The sequence below is a fragment of the Prinia subflava genome, chromosome Z, assembly GCF_021018805.1.
Source record: "Prinia subflava isolate CZ2003 ecotype Zambia chromosome Z, Cam_Psub_1.2, whole genome shotgun sequence".
NCBI classification, from domain to species: Eukaryota; Metazoa; Chordata; class Aves; order Passeriformes; family Cisticolidae; genus Prinia; species Prinia subflava.
In genome coordinates this window covers 56,536,325-56,556,095 of record NC_086283.1, presented here as the reverse complement: position 1 = coordinate 56,556,095, position 19,771 = coordinate 56,536,325, and the positions used below count along the sequence as shown (strand labels likewise).

The window sequence follows — 19,771 nt, the reverse complement described above, 5'->3', positions numbered from 1 at the left end:
TACAAGATTTTCCACCCCTAACCAGCAGAGCAAGATCGTTCCCTGCTCTGGGACTGGAAGCAATTCCTCTGGTGACCCCTCGCTGATGACTGAAAAGGACTGATAGCTGCAAAACTTAATTAAGTCCCACTTTCCATGCATAGGAAATGGGACCCACAATGTCTCTGCTCTAAAGGGTACTGGTGAAAGGAAAAGGTTACCACCTGTAGAGTTTCTCTACAACTTTGCAAGGCTTCCCAAAACAAGGGGCTTCAGTTCCACCTCCATAAGTCTGTTTCTTTGGAAAAGAACCTGCAGAGAGAGCAGTAACCAGCCCTCCTGACTACTCATGAGAATCAGCACACCAAAGTCAGGATCTGCTTGTGCTATCACTTGCAGTAACAGTTTTCCTTCCCAAATACATGATAACTGACAACTAGAAAGAGTTTGCCCCTTATTCTTAAACACATAGATGTGTAAGAATCTAGATGTTGCCATTTTGGTGAAGAACAGCATTTTCTGCCTCTCCCAAGAAGACCCTATACAAGGAAGACCCATTTCTGTCTTCTCGGAGAAAAGCTCCATCTGATTCTCTCAGTAACAAAATTATTTCTGTATACTCTGTAGTCTGATTTGAGACTCTTCCTCAAAAAATTTTGATTTCACTAATGTGGAACAATGTGGTCAAGCCCTTCATTTCTAAAACTCTGCTTCATCCCTGCATTTGTTCAAATAGCAAACTTATATGACACAGCAGAAGGTTGAGTTAATCTATTTAAATATTGCAATTGAAAAAAATATAGATTTGTAACATGCATCCATGGAACTAACAGCATCTGTATTAGGAAACTGACTTGAGAGAAGTTTTGGCATCTTTCCCAGTGGAATGAGAGAAAAAGAGAACCAGGTTGAGTACCCCCTGACCTTGCCCTAAAACCAATCAAGAAGTTGCAAACAGGAAACATCCTAGAACTTCGGAGACATAAGTCAATTATAATAGGGACAGATTTCTCAGCTTGACTTAGAAAAAGATGAGCTTCAGTATGGACATCTTATAACTACCCTGATTTCAGCATCACAGTTTGATTTGGCAGCATCTCTTTCCCACCATCACAGTCTGACTGGTTTTGTTTTCACTGAAAAACAAAATTTTTCAGTGGAGTCCAGAAAAACAACAAAAAAAGAATATACCATGTCCCTGTAAACTTCTCTGGATAGAGAACTGTATAATTGGCTAGTTAAAAACCAAGTGATTCTCCTGGAAACTACACTGTTCTGCAGAGAGGAGGCTTTAGGCACACAGCTGGCTCAAATGCAGCCATTTGGCTTTAGCAATTTCATAAGTAGTGCTTTGGGAGGTCATATATTAATTCTACATCACCTATTTTAAGATGATGATTTTTTTATTCCTATTACCTTCAACAGTAAATAGACACAGTATTACAAAGGAAAATAATAATGGCCATGATATTTCCATGTAGACATCATGCAAATAAAACATATTTAGTTCTGGCAGCTTTGTAATCAAATGGACTTTTTCTTTTTCGGTCTAAAGTCGACAATGATCAGTGTGAAAGCCAAAGAATGAGTAACACCTAAAACCCTTGGAATATAGTATTATAGACAATGAAGGGATGTTAGGAGGCCAAGCAATCTATCTCTGCCTCTATAGCTGGATCTTTTCTTCCTAACCCATCCTAGACAGAACAACTGGTTCACAAAAACCTCCAATGACAGCACTTCTTTAGTTTATCCAGGCAAACCTGTGCCTTGGTTTAAATTAATAGAAAACATTTAAAGGTTGATTTCAAATTTCCCTTGTTTCAAATTTAAGCTCATCCACAACAGACATGAAGAACAGTTCACACCTTTGGGACTTGCGGTGTGGAGCAGAAGTGTGCTGTCAGGATCTCACATTCACCAGTTCAGTGTAAATTCCAGGTCAGATCTCTTTATTTTACAGATTATGGTATGTGATTCACTTTTAACTTTGTGGAGAACTTGAACCAGGCACTATTGCAGAAGAAGAGCTGTAATGCAATTCTCTCTTCAGAGCTGTACTCATCCTTTCCTGTTCAAAAAGGATAAATGAACACTCCTACTGAAAGTCTCTGGAGAACATCTGCTGATTAAGGTGTCACTTCTCGTGATTACAAAATTGAAGTCAATGGTAGCCTTTTCTTTGCGTGGGCTTTGGATCAACTATAATTCTACTGGAAATGTACTGCAAACTGCTTAAGATGGTAACACACCTAGCTCACAACTAGAGATAAGGATTGGATAGCAGTCTTTCCCCATCTTATGTTTCACCATCACCCTTTCCTGCCTATGGACTTACTGATAGCCATTAATCCACTAAATAATGTACTTCCAGAGCAGCTCTTAAACCTCTGCTTAGCTCATGAGTGTTTTAGATCCTCAAAGGATTTCTGTCTGGAGGAAAGGCATTCCTTCAAAATGCCAGCATTGCAGGAGAGCTTATACTGGGGTTTGCAGTCCTATGCCTTTATATATACCTTTGCCTTACCTCCCACTTCTTACCCTGCCAAGTGCATCAGGGAAGAAAGGAATAATCTTTGGAAGGGAGAGAGGATTTTCTTTGGCTCCATTAGAACAAAACTGACGATGTCTCCTTCCCATTCAGCTTTCTCTGCAGATCACAACAGCAGAGCAAGAGTTATGTGCCTCCTCCCTCAAGCTCAGGCAGCCCCAGGGCTTCTTGAGGTTATTACTTTATACCAACCACACATCTCTACAGAAATGAAGAAAAACATCTTCACACTCCCTCTTCCAGCCAGTACTCTCAGCTCTAAAGGTACTGACTATGCTCAGAATGAGCTTTGTTTCTCATCATGGAAATTAATTGTAGCATCAGTCCTAGCTACATGTTAGATTGGAACAGACAGCTGGCACCTTTGAGCATTCTCCTGGAAGCAGGTAGCTTTATATCCACCCAAAGCCGTATCTAACAAACAGTCTGAATTATCTCTCTTTCAGCTTGTTTGGAATTTTCTCCCAAAAAAAGGACATGGACTAGACTATGCTAAAGCAGTTATCACCTATACAGACCAAGATCTCATAAATCACCTTGACTGAGGTTCACAGGAGCTGAGCCAATCATGAGCCAGTTCCCACCTGGAGGCTGCCCAAGTGTATTAGACACGCTACAGTCCCTTGGCAAGAGCTGGAGGAAAATTCTGACATTGAGAAAGTCATACAATGGATTCTGCTGGTTCCAAAGTACCTGTGACAGTGTCTGGCAAACAGCTTTGGTGTGACATGTAAGATTCACACAGAATGTTCCGGGTCCACAACACAGTCTGTGAAAATGTCTCCCACCACGACTTTTAAGGCTCATCAGAGATGACACTTCTTCCTGACTCCCATTAATAGCACACCTTCTTTACTACTCTGACATCACCTAACACTTTCCTGAACTGAGACAGCATTGCACTTGGAACCAGCTGCCCTTGTGAGGCTGCACACCCTGACAAGAAATTTGCAGATCATGAACTTAAAACAGTGAAGATCAGAAGCCACTGGGCCTGCAAGACCTACGGCAGTTGCTAGAACTTCTATCACAGGAAGTGCAGGAGGCTGCATTCCAGACATACATTGTTCCCAAGAAGGTGAGGTTTCAGGTATGCTGGGAATAAAAGACATAGTTTTCCCATTTTATACCAAAATCCACTGTTCTGCAAGTGGCAAAATCAAAAGAAGACACTCTACCCTTTCTTGGCATAACTAGACCACATGAAACCTAAGCACAGAGAAATGTCAGTTTAACACAATCAGAAACTGAAGCTTTTTCTTCAGCATTTTACATAGTTTTCTGCAGCATTTACATAGTTAACAAGTGTTAGTCTGTCAAAAGCAACCAAGGATAGGAGGGAGTGATATCAGAGTTTGTCCAATTTATCATCTTTCACATTAGGTTGTTGTCAAGTTATCCATAGTTAATCAGGAGACAAACCAAGACAATAAACCAACAGCAGGAAACTCAATCCAAGAAGTGTGTTTCTATTCAGCAGTTCTGACACAATGAACAGAAAGATAAAGGGAGACGTCAACTTCTATTTTATTTATGCAGTCATAGAACAACAGAGGATTTAATTTCTCTCTTTTCAGGCTGAAGTTTCCTACTAAATGAAATGTCCTCTTTTCTTACAAATGCAGTTGGCTCCTATCATTAACAACTCCTCTTGCTGGAGAAACAGATGTGGCTATATTGCCAGGTCATTCATTAGCAAAAAGGCAAACTCATTATGTACACTGACTATCTTCTACAGGAGCCCACACAGACAGTGACTTAGGACGTATAAACAAATTACTACACAGGTACTACTGTTAAACCTCTAATTTCTACAGTAGAAGTATACTTACACTGCCCACTCCAACTTCTCATTCTTGATTGAATTGTAGAGGGCCTGTAAAGGGAGAGAAATGAAATGGAATTATTGTTTGACCTCTCCTACACGCATATTAATATGCTGAGGAAAGATACCCAGCTACTATCAGCAAGCAAGCAGTCTCTGATGAAGAAAGTTCCATATCTGCTAACAGCAACGTGAAAATCTTCAGCAGAAATTTCACCTAAGAAAGAAATACCGTATGCATGTTTTGAGATTACAATAATTTTCTCAGGCAAGTTTTTTGGGGTTTGTGGTGTGTGCCTTTTTAAGAACACAGAATTATAGCACAGGATAGCCATGGAAGGGACCTTAAGACCATCTAGTTCCAACACTCCTGCAATGAGCAGAAACACCTTTCACTAGGTCAGGTTGCTCAGAGCCCCGTCCAACCTGGCCTCGAACACTTCCAGGGACACGCATCTACAGCTTCTCTGACAACCTGTTCCAGTGCCTCACCATGCTCACAGTAAAGAATTTCTTCCTAACATATAGTCTAAACCTATTCTATTTCAGTTTGAAGCCACTGTCCCTTGTTCTTTCCTTATACGCACTTGTAAAAACTACTTGCAGGCTGCCTTCAGGGACTAGAAGGTCACATTAGGTAATCCGTAAGCCTTCTCTCCTCCAGGCTGAACAATCCCAATTCTGTCAGCCTGCCTTCACAGGAAATGTGGTCCATCCACCTAATCACCTTAGAGTCCCTGTTCTGGACTCACTCCAGCAGTTCCATGTCCTTCCTGTGCTGGGACCCCAGAGCTGGATGCAGGGTTCCAGTGGGGTCTCACCAGAGCAGAGCAAAGGGGCAGAATCCCCTCCCTCCCCTGCTGCCCACGCTGCTTTGGATGCAGCCCAGGACACGTTTGGCTTTCTGGGCTGGGAGTGCCCATGGCTGGGTCATGTCCAGCCTCTCACCCACCAGCACCCCCAAGTCCTTCTAGGCAGGGCTGGTTTTGATCTGTTCATCCCCACCCTGTGCTGATACGAAAGGCTGCTCTGACTCAGGTGCAGCACCTTGCACTTGGTCTTGTAAAACCTCTTACAATATTCCTATGCACCCATTTTTCTATTTTGTCCAGGTTGCTCTGGATGCCATCTCATCCTTCTGCTGGGTGTAATGTGCAGATTTGCTGACAGTGCATCTGATCCCTTCATCCATGTCATTAATGAAGACATTAAACAGCACTGATCGCCATATGAACCTGAGGGACATCACTTGTTACTGATGTCTATCAGGACATTCAGCCATTGACCACTACCTTCTGGATGTGAGCATCCAACCACCATCTAACAGTCCATGCATAAAGATCCATCTCTCTGCAATTTAGAGACAGGCATGTTGTGAGGAACTCTGTCAAAGGCTTTACAGAAAGAAATCCACATAAATGACATGTGTAGCCCTTCCCTTGTCCACTGACATGGTCACTCCATCATTCAAGACCACTGGGCTTAGGACTCTGGGATACTTCTCACTGGTTCTAATAGACTTAGGTACATTCTAGCTCCTCAGGTGGTCATGAACTGGAACTTTACTTACAGTTTGCAAAAGCCACTAAACTATGGTCTTGAAATTCAAGGTTCAGTCCTGTTCCTGATACTCAATGACACCTTTTTGTCAATGACTTTAAGGGGGACTTAAGATTGCACTATATGGGCTAATCTGTGAAAATTTGCCAGAATAGCTATCCAAAGTCCCTGAGCCTCACAGACACCTGAATGCTTTTCCAATCACACATGTACACATAAACATATTCAGTTTCTAAGTGCAAAACAGAAAATGAATGCTAAGCAACTTTTGTTCTTGAAGATCACTATCTTGGACTGTTGTCCGCTAACTCCGTTTCTCTTTCAATTCATAGAAATAGATAGAATAGATTCATGCCCAATAGATTTGACACCAAAGGTAATAGTTCCGGTTTTGATACAAGCCTGCAAAGAAAAGGGCCTGAAACCTGACTTAAAACTGGGTGAGTATCAGACAGCTGGGATGGGTTTTTGGTTTTTTTTGAGAAAGTGCATGTATCAGTTGGATAAGTATGTCGTATTTCAGCCTTTCAGGAGCTGATGTATACAACGGTTAAACCCCTGGTATAACTACAAGCTAATGGAGTTCTTCAAACAGGTCACTTAAATGAAGTAATTTGGTATGGAATGTCCCTGATTCTCACACATATAATCTGCATTTGTAATTCACCTTATATACATAGCTACATTTACTCCCTCTGGCACATAACTCCTACACAGCCTCAAAATATGTTAACGTGTAGAAGAACTGTTGATGCACATGATTAGCAAAAAGTAGCACATCAAGTATGAACAAGCCTGAAAATCACATACTATAATAGCTGTGAGATAATGCTCAACAGAAACAGTAACATTTAGACAGCTTTAATGCTGACCCAAACCAAAAAATAATTTGGAAACTGAAGAATTGAAATTAGTCTTGTGCATATGCCACAGATGAATTCACATGAGCAATATCATGAGCATATCCCACTCTTAATCCTGTCATCCACTGGCTCCTTTCTGAATCTGGAAGTTTTATTTGAACATCCTTAATATTCAGTTCTGTGGAAATATGCAGGTCAAACATTTTGGTGGTATAATTCACCTCATGCTGATGCTACACAGGCAACAACTCTTGATCACAGTGTTCCAAGAAAGTAGGTTTCTCAGAGCTATACAACAGATATGAACACCAGGAGTAATCATGCCTCATCCTACTGACGCTGAGATAGCAGAGAAGTTCACACCACTAACTGAGCTTCACTGTGCCATTCAGAGAAGTATGATGAAATATTTCCAAGTCTGGAAATATCACTATTTCTATAGAACCCATCTTCTCTGAAGTTGTATAAGAGCTCTGAACCAAAGGCAAACAGCCAAAGGTGAACGGATAGCATTTCTGGCAGTTTGTAGACACTTGCTTAATTTTCAGATGAAAGCCATCAAGAGATTTTAAGACCATTCTGCAGAAAGAAAGCAAAAGAAAGAGTTATTATTTCTCCTGCCAGTTCAGCAGAATTAGACACAACTCCATTTTTGTACACGAATCAATTCTGATTGGTACTGGTTCCTGCAGTCACCGGGCACTTCTTACATGATTTGCCCTAAGCCTCTGTCTTAATCTTTGATTTGTTCTTTTCTTCCTGCTACAACTAAAATATTCTCTTACATTTTGAGCCAGAAAATGACTTCCATATACAAAGTGAAGAGCATGCATACTTCCTCCAGTTGCCCCCCCCAGTTTTTCAAAAGTAGTACTTTTTTCCTCATTTACCTGAATGAATTTTAGAAACAGCAAAAACCTGGCTTGAGGAAACACATTTGTTGCTCTCTGGCCCAAATGCCTACAAAATTGGGTCAAAACCTCTGAAAATTAACACCTGCCCTGTACAGGTTTTTATGAGATTTTCACTGCTAAACACGTCTCTAGGGATCACTGCAGCCAAAGAGCAGAACACACAAAAGCAGCAGTCCAGATTGGTGCGGGGATAACAAATGCCCCAGGCTTTTGCCTTGTGAAAAGAGAGCTGTGTTTGTCCCAACCTTTACTAGTGAGGCAGACATTGTCTTCCTTCTTTAGGGAGTAACAGACACCAACCCAGTCATACGGCACACACCTGACCAAGGACACAGTGTCCCCCACATACCATCAAACAGAGCCTGTCAAAAAGTTTCTATTATTTATGAAACAGAAAGAAAACTGTCAAGAGTATGCACAGCCTGGGCAGCTGTATACAGGGCATGTTCTGTGTGTCTACCAGGTATGTTCACTTCAGCAAGCAGATTCCAGGGACGCAAACACAGGAGTTCTCATGCCTGTCCCCTAACCTACCTCTCTGACAGACTGCTGCAAGGCTGCGCACTTGCTGCTGGACTCACCAGCCTTTCAGAGCTGCTTTATGTCATTTATCCAAAACAATTTATATTTTAACATTTTCCTGATGTCTACCTGGGCTCTCATATGTTCCAGAGAAGCAAAATTTCCACATGCCATGTTTTGCAACCAGAAGCAGGCATGTACAGCACAGCACCTGCTCTCTGATTTATTTCATGGCTATTCCCCAAGGCCCTGATTCAGACAGCAGCTCTTTTCAATAGACATTTCTCCAGAGTATGACTAAATCAAACAAACTTGGAGACAAGCACTTAAACGCTTCACTAAATTGCAACAAAGCTCATCAGAGATTATGGCATGGTCATCACTCTCATTCTACTTAGCTAGCTGCAGGGACAGGTTCTATTAACTCGTGTTTTCTCTCTGGGAAATAAATAAGAGAGAAAAAAAAAAAAAAAAAAAAAAAAAAAAAAAAAAAAAAAAAAAAAAAGCTCTAATTTAAAGCAGTCTTACAGATTGACAACAACCACCACTTCCTACCTGCTAGGAAGGGCTAGCCTGGGAAGTGTTTGGCAAATTTGCTATGTAAGCCAGAAAACAGGAATTTGAACCACAGTAGCGAATGATAGAATGAATATTGCATGGGTGTCATCTTCCAAGCTGGACAGATACCAGTCAGAAAGTAGAGGGACTTTCTACCTCATTTGTCACCCAAGGCTACTCTAGACAATATCCAAACCGCCAGATACCAACTACTCACCAGTGTCTGACTTCAGTGTTTTGACTTTTATTACTCAGAATACAAAGACCTGCTCCTTATAGCTTTACAGCCTTCCCCTTTCTGACAAGTGTTGATCTCTAGGTCCACCACACCTCAAGCCTCACACAGCTGTAAGCTCCTTGGAGAAACAGGTGCAATTTTGAAGGCAGAATAAAAGAAATTGACTGATGCATAAAGTAAAACAGTAGGCAAAATCCTAGCAGCAAGGCACATTCCTTGTTTTGACTCCAATGCTGTTTCCCACAGCTCCAATTTGACCCCTAGAAGACTGCAGTAAAAAAAAGAGTGAGATTTGTTATGTGTTTGTGGGATTTGTTTGTATTTGTTCATAAACTAGGCAAGAAGCATTTTGCTTTTGAAGTGGAAGGCTGTAACTCTAAAATACAGTTGAATTCCATTCCCATTTCCCCTTCGGTAAGCAAGCAGGTCCACAAAATGCAGTGATTTTCAGTCTCAAGCTCTCAATAGCTGGTACCTTTATTCCAATTGGAAAGAAAAGCCAAACTATGGAGAGAATGCTTCTGAAAACTCCTGTTTATTTTACAAAGCTACCAAGGGAGAAAGGGTCATTCACGACTCTCACCTTCCTCAAAATCTTGTCATATGCACCAACTGCTGGACCCACTTAAACAGGCTGCTCTTGTCACCTGCTGGCTGCCAGTGATGATGTGAGTCAGCCTCTGCATACAGAAGCAGTGCACAAAAGGAAGGCACAACCAGATGTGTATGCAGGGACAAAGACATAGCAAATTACCCAGATACTGAGAGTGATAAATCATCTAAGTTACAAGTATGAACAGGGCCCCCAGTGCCCGGCCAGCAGGGTGCAAGATGCTTGAAGAGATCCCAAAGAATTGCACTATTCCTCCCCTCAAAGAGCAACACAGGGCTGGCTCTTGAAGCAAGCTACTGACTTGCTGTTTGCACTAGCCCATGCAGAAAAGCCTGCCAAGAGTGAAAGGAATACACCACACATTTTTTACATCTGCTCCACACATAGAAGAGGAGCCAGAAACACCTGCTGTGAGGCAGTAAATACGCAAAACCAAAACTAAGTTCATAGAGACAGCCCAGACAACCCAGACTGTATTTTCCAGTTCTGGTCTCCCATGGTCTTTGCTTGCACCCAGTTCTTCACTGATTTTTAGAGTCATGTTGGAGGAATGATCATCTGATCATTGCAGAGGATCGCTTTGGTGGCTTTTGATGCCCCCGGGACAGGGATGCACGTGTGCACTGACCCAGGCCCTTGGCACACTTCCCTGCTATCATTGCCAGAGGCAGCCCTGCCTAGATACACTTCTTCACCTCCAGCTGATTATGGCATGGTGGACTCCAAGCAGCAAGGAAGCCCCAGATACATGTCTGGGCTACAACATACTCAGTCTTTGCAGTCACAGCAACCCCCCCCAGTCACTCAGCATCTGTCCATTGGCTTTGCCCTTTGGAGCTGAGCAGCCATCAGCATCAGCTCTGGCTCCTGCCATATGTGCTTTACTGGAGGGAGGAAAAACAACTGAAGTAGCAGAACTCTACAGAATTAAAACAGGTTACAGAGGCAACAGATACTAGATTTTACATGGAGTGACTTCTGCATGGAATCCTAATAGGTGTTAATGTGCTCATCCTTTGGACCAGGGTGTAGCTCTGTACCATTGCCTTCTGCCAGCTTGGATGGGGAGCAACATGTTGCTGTATAGTATTCCTAGCTTGCTGTTTAGGTTGAAGGCTGGCCCTCACGCCAGAGAATACAGATCTATACTACACCACCTGTTATTTGCCACCCTCCCTCAAAATCCAGATCTTGACATTTTCTCCTGTCCTCAGGCATGGATCCGTAACACCTGGCAATGGGAGGATAAGGATTCTGATCACTGAGTGCCTGTAGCTCGTTGCCAGATTCAAAGCCCACACGCCCTCAATTTCTCACACATTCTCCCTCATTCTGATGGGGATGCAGCAAGGATGCCAGAATAGTACCCCAAGAAGCCTGTGCATTAGTGCATGGCATCTCATGTCTGCTGATATTGCTCTCAATTTTAAATTCCACTGGTTTGTACAACAAACGTTCTTCTAACAAGCCAGCATACATTATTCATAAAACAGCACAGAGCTGTTCAGCAGCATATGGAACCGATGAATGTTGTTTTGGTGTAGGAGGAGATAGGGTTGATAGGAATGTTTTAGGGGGAAGGAAAGGAGATCATTTCATCCAGGGAATTTCAAGTGCGTCACCAAATGGAGGAGAACATTTTGAAGAGAAACTCCTCTGTTAAAAATCTGGAGGGGGAGGGGGAGAAAGAAAAAAAGGAAAGAAGGATTGTGCCAGATATATCATCATAAAACAGAAAAGGATGGTTAGCTGTGGGTCCTGAGAGCCAAGAAATTAACGCCACACAAGAAATGTATCCCCTGTATTGATACACATGGCTTGCTAGAAAAGATTTTTTTCTGTACTTGCTGAAGTCTTTCATCAGTAGCAGCATACTGAATTATTACAGAAAAATAGAGAAAAGGCTAGAGAAGTACTTCTTGATAGTGGAGCATCTATACAGCCTATTTCTACACAGCCCATTTCAAACTGTTTTATTGGCCCTGTGCATTTGCAGGCAGGACAGGTGCAAGTACTTGGCAATTCAGTCCCTGGCTGCAGAAGAGAAGACTGTCAGAAAAAGAGACTACTGAGCATGCTGGGTCACACGGATGATTCTAAGATCCTTTGACTCACCTTGCATGCAGTCTGGACTTGAGCCTGCCCTCCAGAGAACAATGGTACAGAATTCACAGTATCCTTTTCACAGGTTCTCCTGCTGGTCTAAAGCTGTGGTACCTGCCTATAATACACACTCAGGATGCATCCCCCTGGTGAAGCCTGTCCACAAAGAGGCACTACCTGATGTGTGTCAAGGAGATGAAAGATACTTGGGCTGCCTAGCTTCTCTGACACTGACAGCGGGCAGACCTCATCTGCAAGCACCACGTTGGTGCTTTGTTCATACTAACTAAAGCCTGAGGATACATAATACTCTCTAGCTTACCAAAATAGGCTGAGTCACATAATGAAAAGTAAAAAAGGAGAGTGTTTCTGAGGCAAAAATGGTTTAAATCTATCTCCTGTCCAAAGTCAGCTGAATCAATCACAGAAACAGGTCTTGAGCATTGCAATCACTTTATATGGTGAGCAGATAAAATACAAGGCAGCCCAGACACAAAGAGGGAGACACACCCACAAAAATATGAAGAGGACAAGTTTACAAACCAAATCTTACTTAATACTGAGGAGATCTACATGGCATCAGAGTCCAGAAAAGCCCAGCCTAGAACTGAAGATATTTCCTGAGATGTGATGCACGAACATATATGCACAGTTACACTGATAAAAAGAGCTCCTTTGCCACACTACAGATAAACAACCTCCAGGTTCTTCCACCAACACTACAGTATCAAAGAGTCCTAGCTCAATTTTAAATCAGTTCTCTAAATCAGTGACGTCTTAGCAAAATAAATGGGCAGACAAAGATCAGAAGAGGGAACAGAAGACTGTCCAAAATCACGAGACCAATCACTTGCAGAGCTGCTTATCAACCAGGCAGGCACCACTGAAGAGAATGCAGGGATCTGGATTCAGATCTCCATAACACAGCTTTTACATATCTTAGATGCCCTACAGACAAAAAACCTTTGTTTGAAATAAACAAACAGCACAACAAACTGAAACAAAACTGCAGTGTTCTTCCCAGCTTATTGAGATAGGCAGGAAAAGGAGTAGATACCTCTCAAATTACAACCTACAGCACTTAGAAGGAAGAAATGTGAATTCCACAGAGGAATGAACACAGAGCTTTCGTTACTGCAGTAGTTAACTAATTGTGTTAGACACCATTCCTGGGAGAAAGTCTCAGCCCTGAGGATGCTACACCATGCATACACTGTGGATAAAGACTGGGAAAGGGAAGATATAGAGATTAACTAATTCATCCAATGTCAAAAGACTTGAGTTTTTACCATACGCAGGAGAGTTTTCACACATAAATCCTCCCACCAAATACTGTGCAATTATTCCCATGCTTAGGGTGAAAGTGTTCACTAGAGCAGGGTCCTAGAGCACCTGCAACATGCAGCCTTTACTTTGATATTTGTTTGAGAAACACATACTGCATCAGCAACAGCCTGAAAATGATGGCCATGCTATTTCTCTGTCCCAACTCAGCAATACACTATTTCTTAGATATGGTTTGTAAGGTCCTGAAAACAGAGACTCATTAAATTGAACTGAAAAAAATATTTACATTTATTTCTGGTTGCAGTACCCTGTGATTTAAGTTACACAGCTCAGGCTCTAAAATGCTATACAACCTGTAAGCTAACAGTGAGTGATCTGCTAGGAACTACTGTGCAGCACTGGGGTCTTTTCACCGCAGCGGAGGAGGTTTCTCACAGAACAGATAGGAGATTTAGGGAAAGGACACTAAGGAAGACCCATGCAAGTGCCTGCTTTGCATGCACATGAACCCACAACAAAGTCAAACGCTTGGCTGATGCTTTGAAATATTGATTCAGCACACCTTTGCAAGTGGTTGTATCTTTTAATCCCAAGGTCAGATTCAACCAGCAATAGGAATGAAATCAGAGGCACATTTTGGTCACTGCATAAAGTTCATCCAGCCTTTGGAGACAGGGAGCACCTTTGAGAGGGAGACAGCTCTTAGAGCACTTGCCAGGAGTTCCAGGGTGCCTCTCAGTTATTGTGTGGGAGAGAGAGATGAGGAAAAAAAAGATGCTGCATGGAGTGGAGGTTGTTTGCTTAGGAACTGAATAACTGGGCTGGGCTGGGTGAGGAGATGCTGCACACAGCAGTAGCAGCTGGGAATAGCCTGTGCTACCAACCATTACAATACACTAATGTATTGCTATAAATGCACAAACAATGCCTTCCTAATATATACTTGACAGCAATATTTAATCATGCATGCAAGTGAGACAATATTTTTACCTTGCACCCACATTTGCTAAACCACAGAGCTGTAGATAAGGAATAAAAATTATTTTTCTACAGAAAACAATTCCCATTAAATCGATATTCCCAAGGACATCATCTGCCAACTCTGGCACATTTCCCAAGAGTAGAGCTCCAACTAGCACTGTCACTAGCAAGTTTTCCCTGTTTACTACTGCACCAAGCTCAGTGAGAGGGCATTCAACTAAAGCCGATCCTTATTACACCAGAGCTCTTTCACCTTTAGTCCTCTCCTCAAATGCAGAGATTTTTTTCATGACCTGACAGCAATTCTGTGATCACTGCAGATCACCCAGAGCTCTGAACTCCTGCAAAGCATAACCTTTTCACAACACCAACCCCATGCCTAACCAAGCAAAATGCTATTAATATTTAGTCATTTACCTTGCTTTCTTTAGTAGAAAACTCAGAAGAGTTGGAGATTTTCATAGATTTTGATCGATGGGACTGCCGCCAGAGAGATTCTTCTCGGGAGTATTTCACCGAACCTGTGGCTCTCACCCGGACTTTGCTGGTGCTCTGAACACTGTTAACTCCAATCATTTCCGAAAGTGAGTGTATGAGATGGGAAAGAAGAAATCTAATGAAACTTCCCAATCCCCTGCAGAGGAACTGGAAAAGGTTACGACTGGAGAGCCCAGGCTCAAGCAATCAGTGTTTGCTTAAAGCACACTAGGCTGTTTTCTCCAGCATCTTCAGGCACAGTGTTTGGAGCCAGCCTGATTGTTCCAGGCATTGCTCACGTCACTGGATGGGAGAAAAAAAAAAGAAAAAGAAAAAGAAGAGGCTGATAGAAACTCCTCCCCTGCTCTGTTCTGCTCCCCTCCACAGCATCAACTCCCCCTTCATACACACACCAACAGCGAGAGAGAGAGGTGGAGAGAAAGATGCTGGAACAAATGCCAGCAGATCAAGCAAGATATTCATTTTCAGTTCATGCGGCCACACTCCCCTGCCTGCAACAGCCTGCCATGCTCATTACTGCCTGCAATAACAAAGAACACTGTAAAAAGAGTCTTCAATCACCTGCCAGCTACAGGCTTCTGGATGTGAGAAATACTGATGTATACTCAAAGCACTGGAGAAGTAAGTGAAAACCCACAGCACCATAACAAAGTACTGGCAAGCCCCACAGTGACAAATCAGCAAATTTCCACAACTCTAAGTGTTTGTGCTTATTAGCCAGAGTCCTTGGGGTGCCTTTCCCAAGGTGGAAAAGAGGGTAAGACCACTTTCACACTCTAAAATGGGCTTAGGAGGAAAGAGATGTCTTTCCCAAAGTGATCAGTGCAAACCAGTGGCAGAGTTGTGAACAAGCAGCTAGGCACTCATCTCCCCACACGGCAGCCATACCCCTAACACAAGCAAACCGCATATTCCAGTGGCTGACCCCACAAGTAATGCAGGTCCCGAGTGGCAAACCCATGCAGCCCAGGGATGGGAGGACCACTACTACTGCCAGAGGCACCACTCCAACCCACAGGAGTCTGGCTCCAGAGGCCTGGCACGCTCTCTGTGCCTGGAGCTATCTGCCTTCATGCAGTGGGCAAGGGGAGACTGACGCCAAAAGCAACTAGTACTCTTACTGAGGGGTGGATGTGCTAAATACGCGAAAAGAGAGATGTTTACCTCAGTGTTGCAAAAGCACCATCATTTCTAGCTCCTGGAGACCCAGAGTGCAGCAGACTGTGCATTGCCATGGCAACGTGCTCCACTGTGTGAGAGACAGAGATTGCTGTGCTCTACTCGGCTCAGCACAGGATCCTGACAGCTGCCGACACACACTGGACAGGTGGAGCAGCTTGTGTGAGCAGCAAGGCGAAGTGGACAATGGGGACATGGTCCCAAAACCGAGAAAAGGCAAACAGTTTGTGTGTTTGGTTGCATGAGGAGCTGGAAGACTGCAGCAAGGCTAACACCAGGTTCAGCAAGATGCCCCATACCACCCTATCACCAGGCAGGGTAAGGACAGCAGCAGTGGTGTTGGGCTGTGGGAGGACACGAGGGCTATCATCCTACTCACACCAAGACACACAGGGAGCAAGTCTGCGCACGCAGACAGCAATGAGGCGGTGCCGCCTGGCATGCTGAGGTGAATGTCCCATGCTGAGACACATCAGGCAGCCAAAAGCTGGGTGGAGAGGCTTCAATGTCCATTCACACCTAAGTCCCATTCAATGTCTGCCAAGCCATGTGAAAGCAAAGTGAGAGTTTGCGCACCCCATGTCATGCACCCTACAGCACCCAGGGGTAAGCAAGATGCATATGAACTGAGTGGACTTTTCCCCTGGCTACATCTTCCCAGTCTCTTGCAGTCAGGAATTTACACCCTTACAGGGCAAATGGCTAGACAGCGACATGATGGTCCTAGGTGCACTTTTGCTCATAAAAGATGCTGCTGTCTCCCCAGCATGCAGCAGCCTTTCTGACAACATTAACCCTTTGCTCATGTTGCCCACAACGATGCTACAAGGTGCATATACTCCCCATGGACTGTAATAGGTGAGGACCGTGTTGAAGAACAATGGTCAATGGAACAGGGAACAGGTTACCCAAATATTAATACACAAACTGTCCCTGGGATGGGAAACTTCTGATTCCTCACAGATTCTGCCTCCATCCTACTTGAGGCACAGATATCTCCCCTTCTGGCCAACAAGAAAAACACATTTTCATTTCCACAACAGTCAGATCTAGCAAGCCCATTCCTACCTCACAAATTAGGATCAAATCCCAAATGTGCCCTTTTTTCACACAAACCTGTCATTGCTAGAGGATAACTGAAAGGAACCTTTTTCTCTGGCAATAATCATGCTCTAAATTACTTCTGCCACTTCGCAAAAAAGGTTTTATGCTACTTAACCCATGTGAAATCATCCACTGCTTGTGGGAAAGCTTTTCAAAGAAAATCTCTTCTTAGAGGAAATTTGCACTGCAGTCAAACCGCTCCAGATGAGCTAAGCAGCAGGTCCTGACAGGTGCTACGTAAATGGCCACAAATCACTCTCTATCCTAGCAGCCCCCTGCCTAGCAGATTATTCTTGCTCTCAGATTTATAAGCCGAACTCCCCAAACACCCTCAACACATCTGAAATAATTATACTCCCCAAATATCACACACAGACCTAGGCCAGTGTCAATTATACAAAGCAATTTTATTATTAAACACAAGCTAGACTGAATCAAAGCAATATTTCTCTTCCATTGCCCACAGCACCATCACTGCTGCCTAATTGCAGCAGTTCATCTAGCATTCTCTGAGCTGAAGTTAGCAGATCCTCAGGTAGGACAGAAACCTTATTTCGGAATGGAACAAGTCTGTTTCTGCAGCAGTCTGAAACTTCAGGGATGACAGAATGTTCTTTCTTCTTTTTTTCAACTGAGTATAGAAAACACTTCTCAGCTCACACTCTCCCAAACAGAGTCTCCTGAGATCATGCATTTGAAGCCTTAAATATCTTCAGATTGGGGATTCAGTTTAGCTTTCATCAGTGTCCGTGATTTTCATCTGCAAGTCACAATAAAATCTTGTACTCCTGACACAGCCAGTATTCTGTGTACACACTGACTGTTATTCTGGGGAAAAACGATGCCTTGACATTAGAGGAGACCCACCATTTTAGAAATTAGTATGCACACAGGATTGATTTATGTCTGTAACTGAGCAACAGGAATTTCTGAGGAAAAAGTGTTTCATTAACATAAATAGAGGGATAGAGGAGATGCTTTTAAAGAGGGGCTGAAATATCTGTGCAGTATCAGAAGAACCAGAGCTGACCACATCCAGGGATCACAAAAGCTACAGAGGTCAGCAAAGAGGTGGTAGGAAAGGGGCAGAATCTAAATATTTGTTTAGTCAGTGACACCACTGGGGTGACCAAAAGGACTGTGACCCTATATAGAGACCTTTCCTATCAGTTCCTTTAAGGAACAAATCATAAACCAGCAGGAAAATTTTAAACTTTGGGTCAAAACAGATGCAAAAGCAGAAAACCAGTCTCTAGGTATTCCTTCCATCTCATCCTTTTAAAAACATACAAAAGCTTTTCTCTTGTCACAAGGCACTATGTCAGACCCCATCACCCATAAAGGAAATGGGCAGCTGTTCCAACTCACCCTGAAATAAGCTCCTTCCCATCTGTTCCTCCCACCAGTCAAGTTTCCCTGGGAGGCAAAGCGTACTCAGTCCTTGCTTGGTCTTCCTAACGTCACTCAGCAAATCAACAACACAAGAAGAAAAACTGCAGAATTCAAAGTAAAATTCAATATTGGCTTTTGGGGTAAAAACCTAAGGACTGCATTACTGTATCTAAAGAACTCCAATGTCCTCCAATTAAGTCATATTACTGTCATTTAAGCCTGATGTTGATGACAAATACAAACAACACAAGCTGACAAAATACATAAACTCATGCATATCAATTACTTAAAGTATACCCTCAAAAGCCAGTAATATATTTGTATAGCACAGAAAGGCAAAACTATTTAATGCTGCCATTAAATGCTGTTTGTTAAATAAACAATATTAAATCTTTCCTTCATCCTTCATCTTTCTTTCTTTCATTTTTTTCCTTCTCCCCAAAATAGGAAGGAAGAAGAAAGTTAATTCTGTCAGATAAGCTACTCTTACACAACAGCTACAGAACTACAGCTTAAAACTGATCAACAGTAAAATTCCTGTAATATTAAGGTAACAATTTATGAGGTCTGCTGACTAGGGGGAGCTGACAATCAAGATTAAAATTAAATGTCTCCTGTGAACAGCAGAAATACTAGAGCAGCCACTTCATTTTTTCTACATGCACATTCAACAGGAATCCTAGCAGGGTAACAGCTGGAATGGTGGGAGAATGATGGATGACTGCATGAGGGCAACTGAACTATCTCTGGTTTACGTTACATGAGAAGCAGGCTGAAAGAGCATCCACAACCAGCAGCTCACAGTCACAGCACAAGTCTTTACAACTGACTTTTCACATCAATAAACACCTAGAAGTGAGCAGAATGACAAAACCAAAATGACTAGAGGAAGATCAAATGAATATTGGTATCACTGTATCTCTGGGATCCACACTGCATCTTGTGCCAAAGGGAACCAGTCCTAAGGGAAGTGCCCTGCTGAGAATGACAGATCACAGGTTTAATGAAAACAAGCCATTGAATAATAACAGGGATGCAAAGCAATCATGCACCCTGGAATGCTGATTGGCACTGCAAGTGAAGAGATGCCTTCAGCCATCTTCATGTTCCTTGCAGCAGATCTGAAAACAGCTGTTTCATGGACTAGCTGTTGTACTTCCTGGAAAAGCACTATAGTGTCCAAGGGAAAAAGTTCCTCTTCTTGAATTCCTCCTTTTAGGAATTATCATCTGCTGTTAACAGAGCTTGCAGAAATTAAGTGAGCCATATAGTAGGCAGACTAACATAGACCATCAAGTTCCCTAAGTTAAAGCTGAGAACTGTACCTACAGAAAACAGCAGCGCTTCAAACAAATCTATAAGAACATCAAAACACTAAAATTCTGCATAGGTGTGACAGAAACCCAGAGGAAAGTGATTAAAGAAATTATGTAAAACGAACTATCTCAGATCAGGTGCAAACAATCTCTGCCAGTGTCCCTGCAGTGCACATGTTAAAGTCAACACCACTGAAATAAACCCCTCACCCTAGAGATCTGCATTTAAAAAAAAAAAAGAAATAAAAGGAGAAACAAGCACTCTCCAAGGCTTCTCTCTGACTCAAA

The 19,771-nt window shown here is 42.8% G+C and overlaps 1 protein-coding gene across 4 annotated transcripts in view; it reads right to left on the bottom strand.

The window, feature by feature from the left end:
• The window catches only part of LOC134563821 (PH and SEC7 domain-containing protein 3-like), a 109,982-nt gene that overhangs the window by 32,180 nt on the left and 58,031 nt on the right, over nucleotides 1–19,771 (bottom strand). For all 4 annotated transcript variants that reach the window (XM_063422132.1, XM_063422134.1, XM_063422135.1 and 1 more), the window contains one exon: nucleotides 4,363–4,406. In XM_063422132.1, coding sequence (XP_063278202.1) covers nucleotides 4,363–4,406 — 44 coding nt within the window. The remainder of the gene's footprint in view (nucleotides 1–4,362; nucleotides 4,407–19,771) is intronic.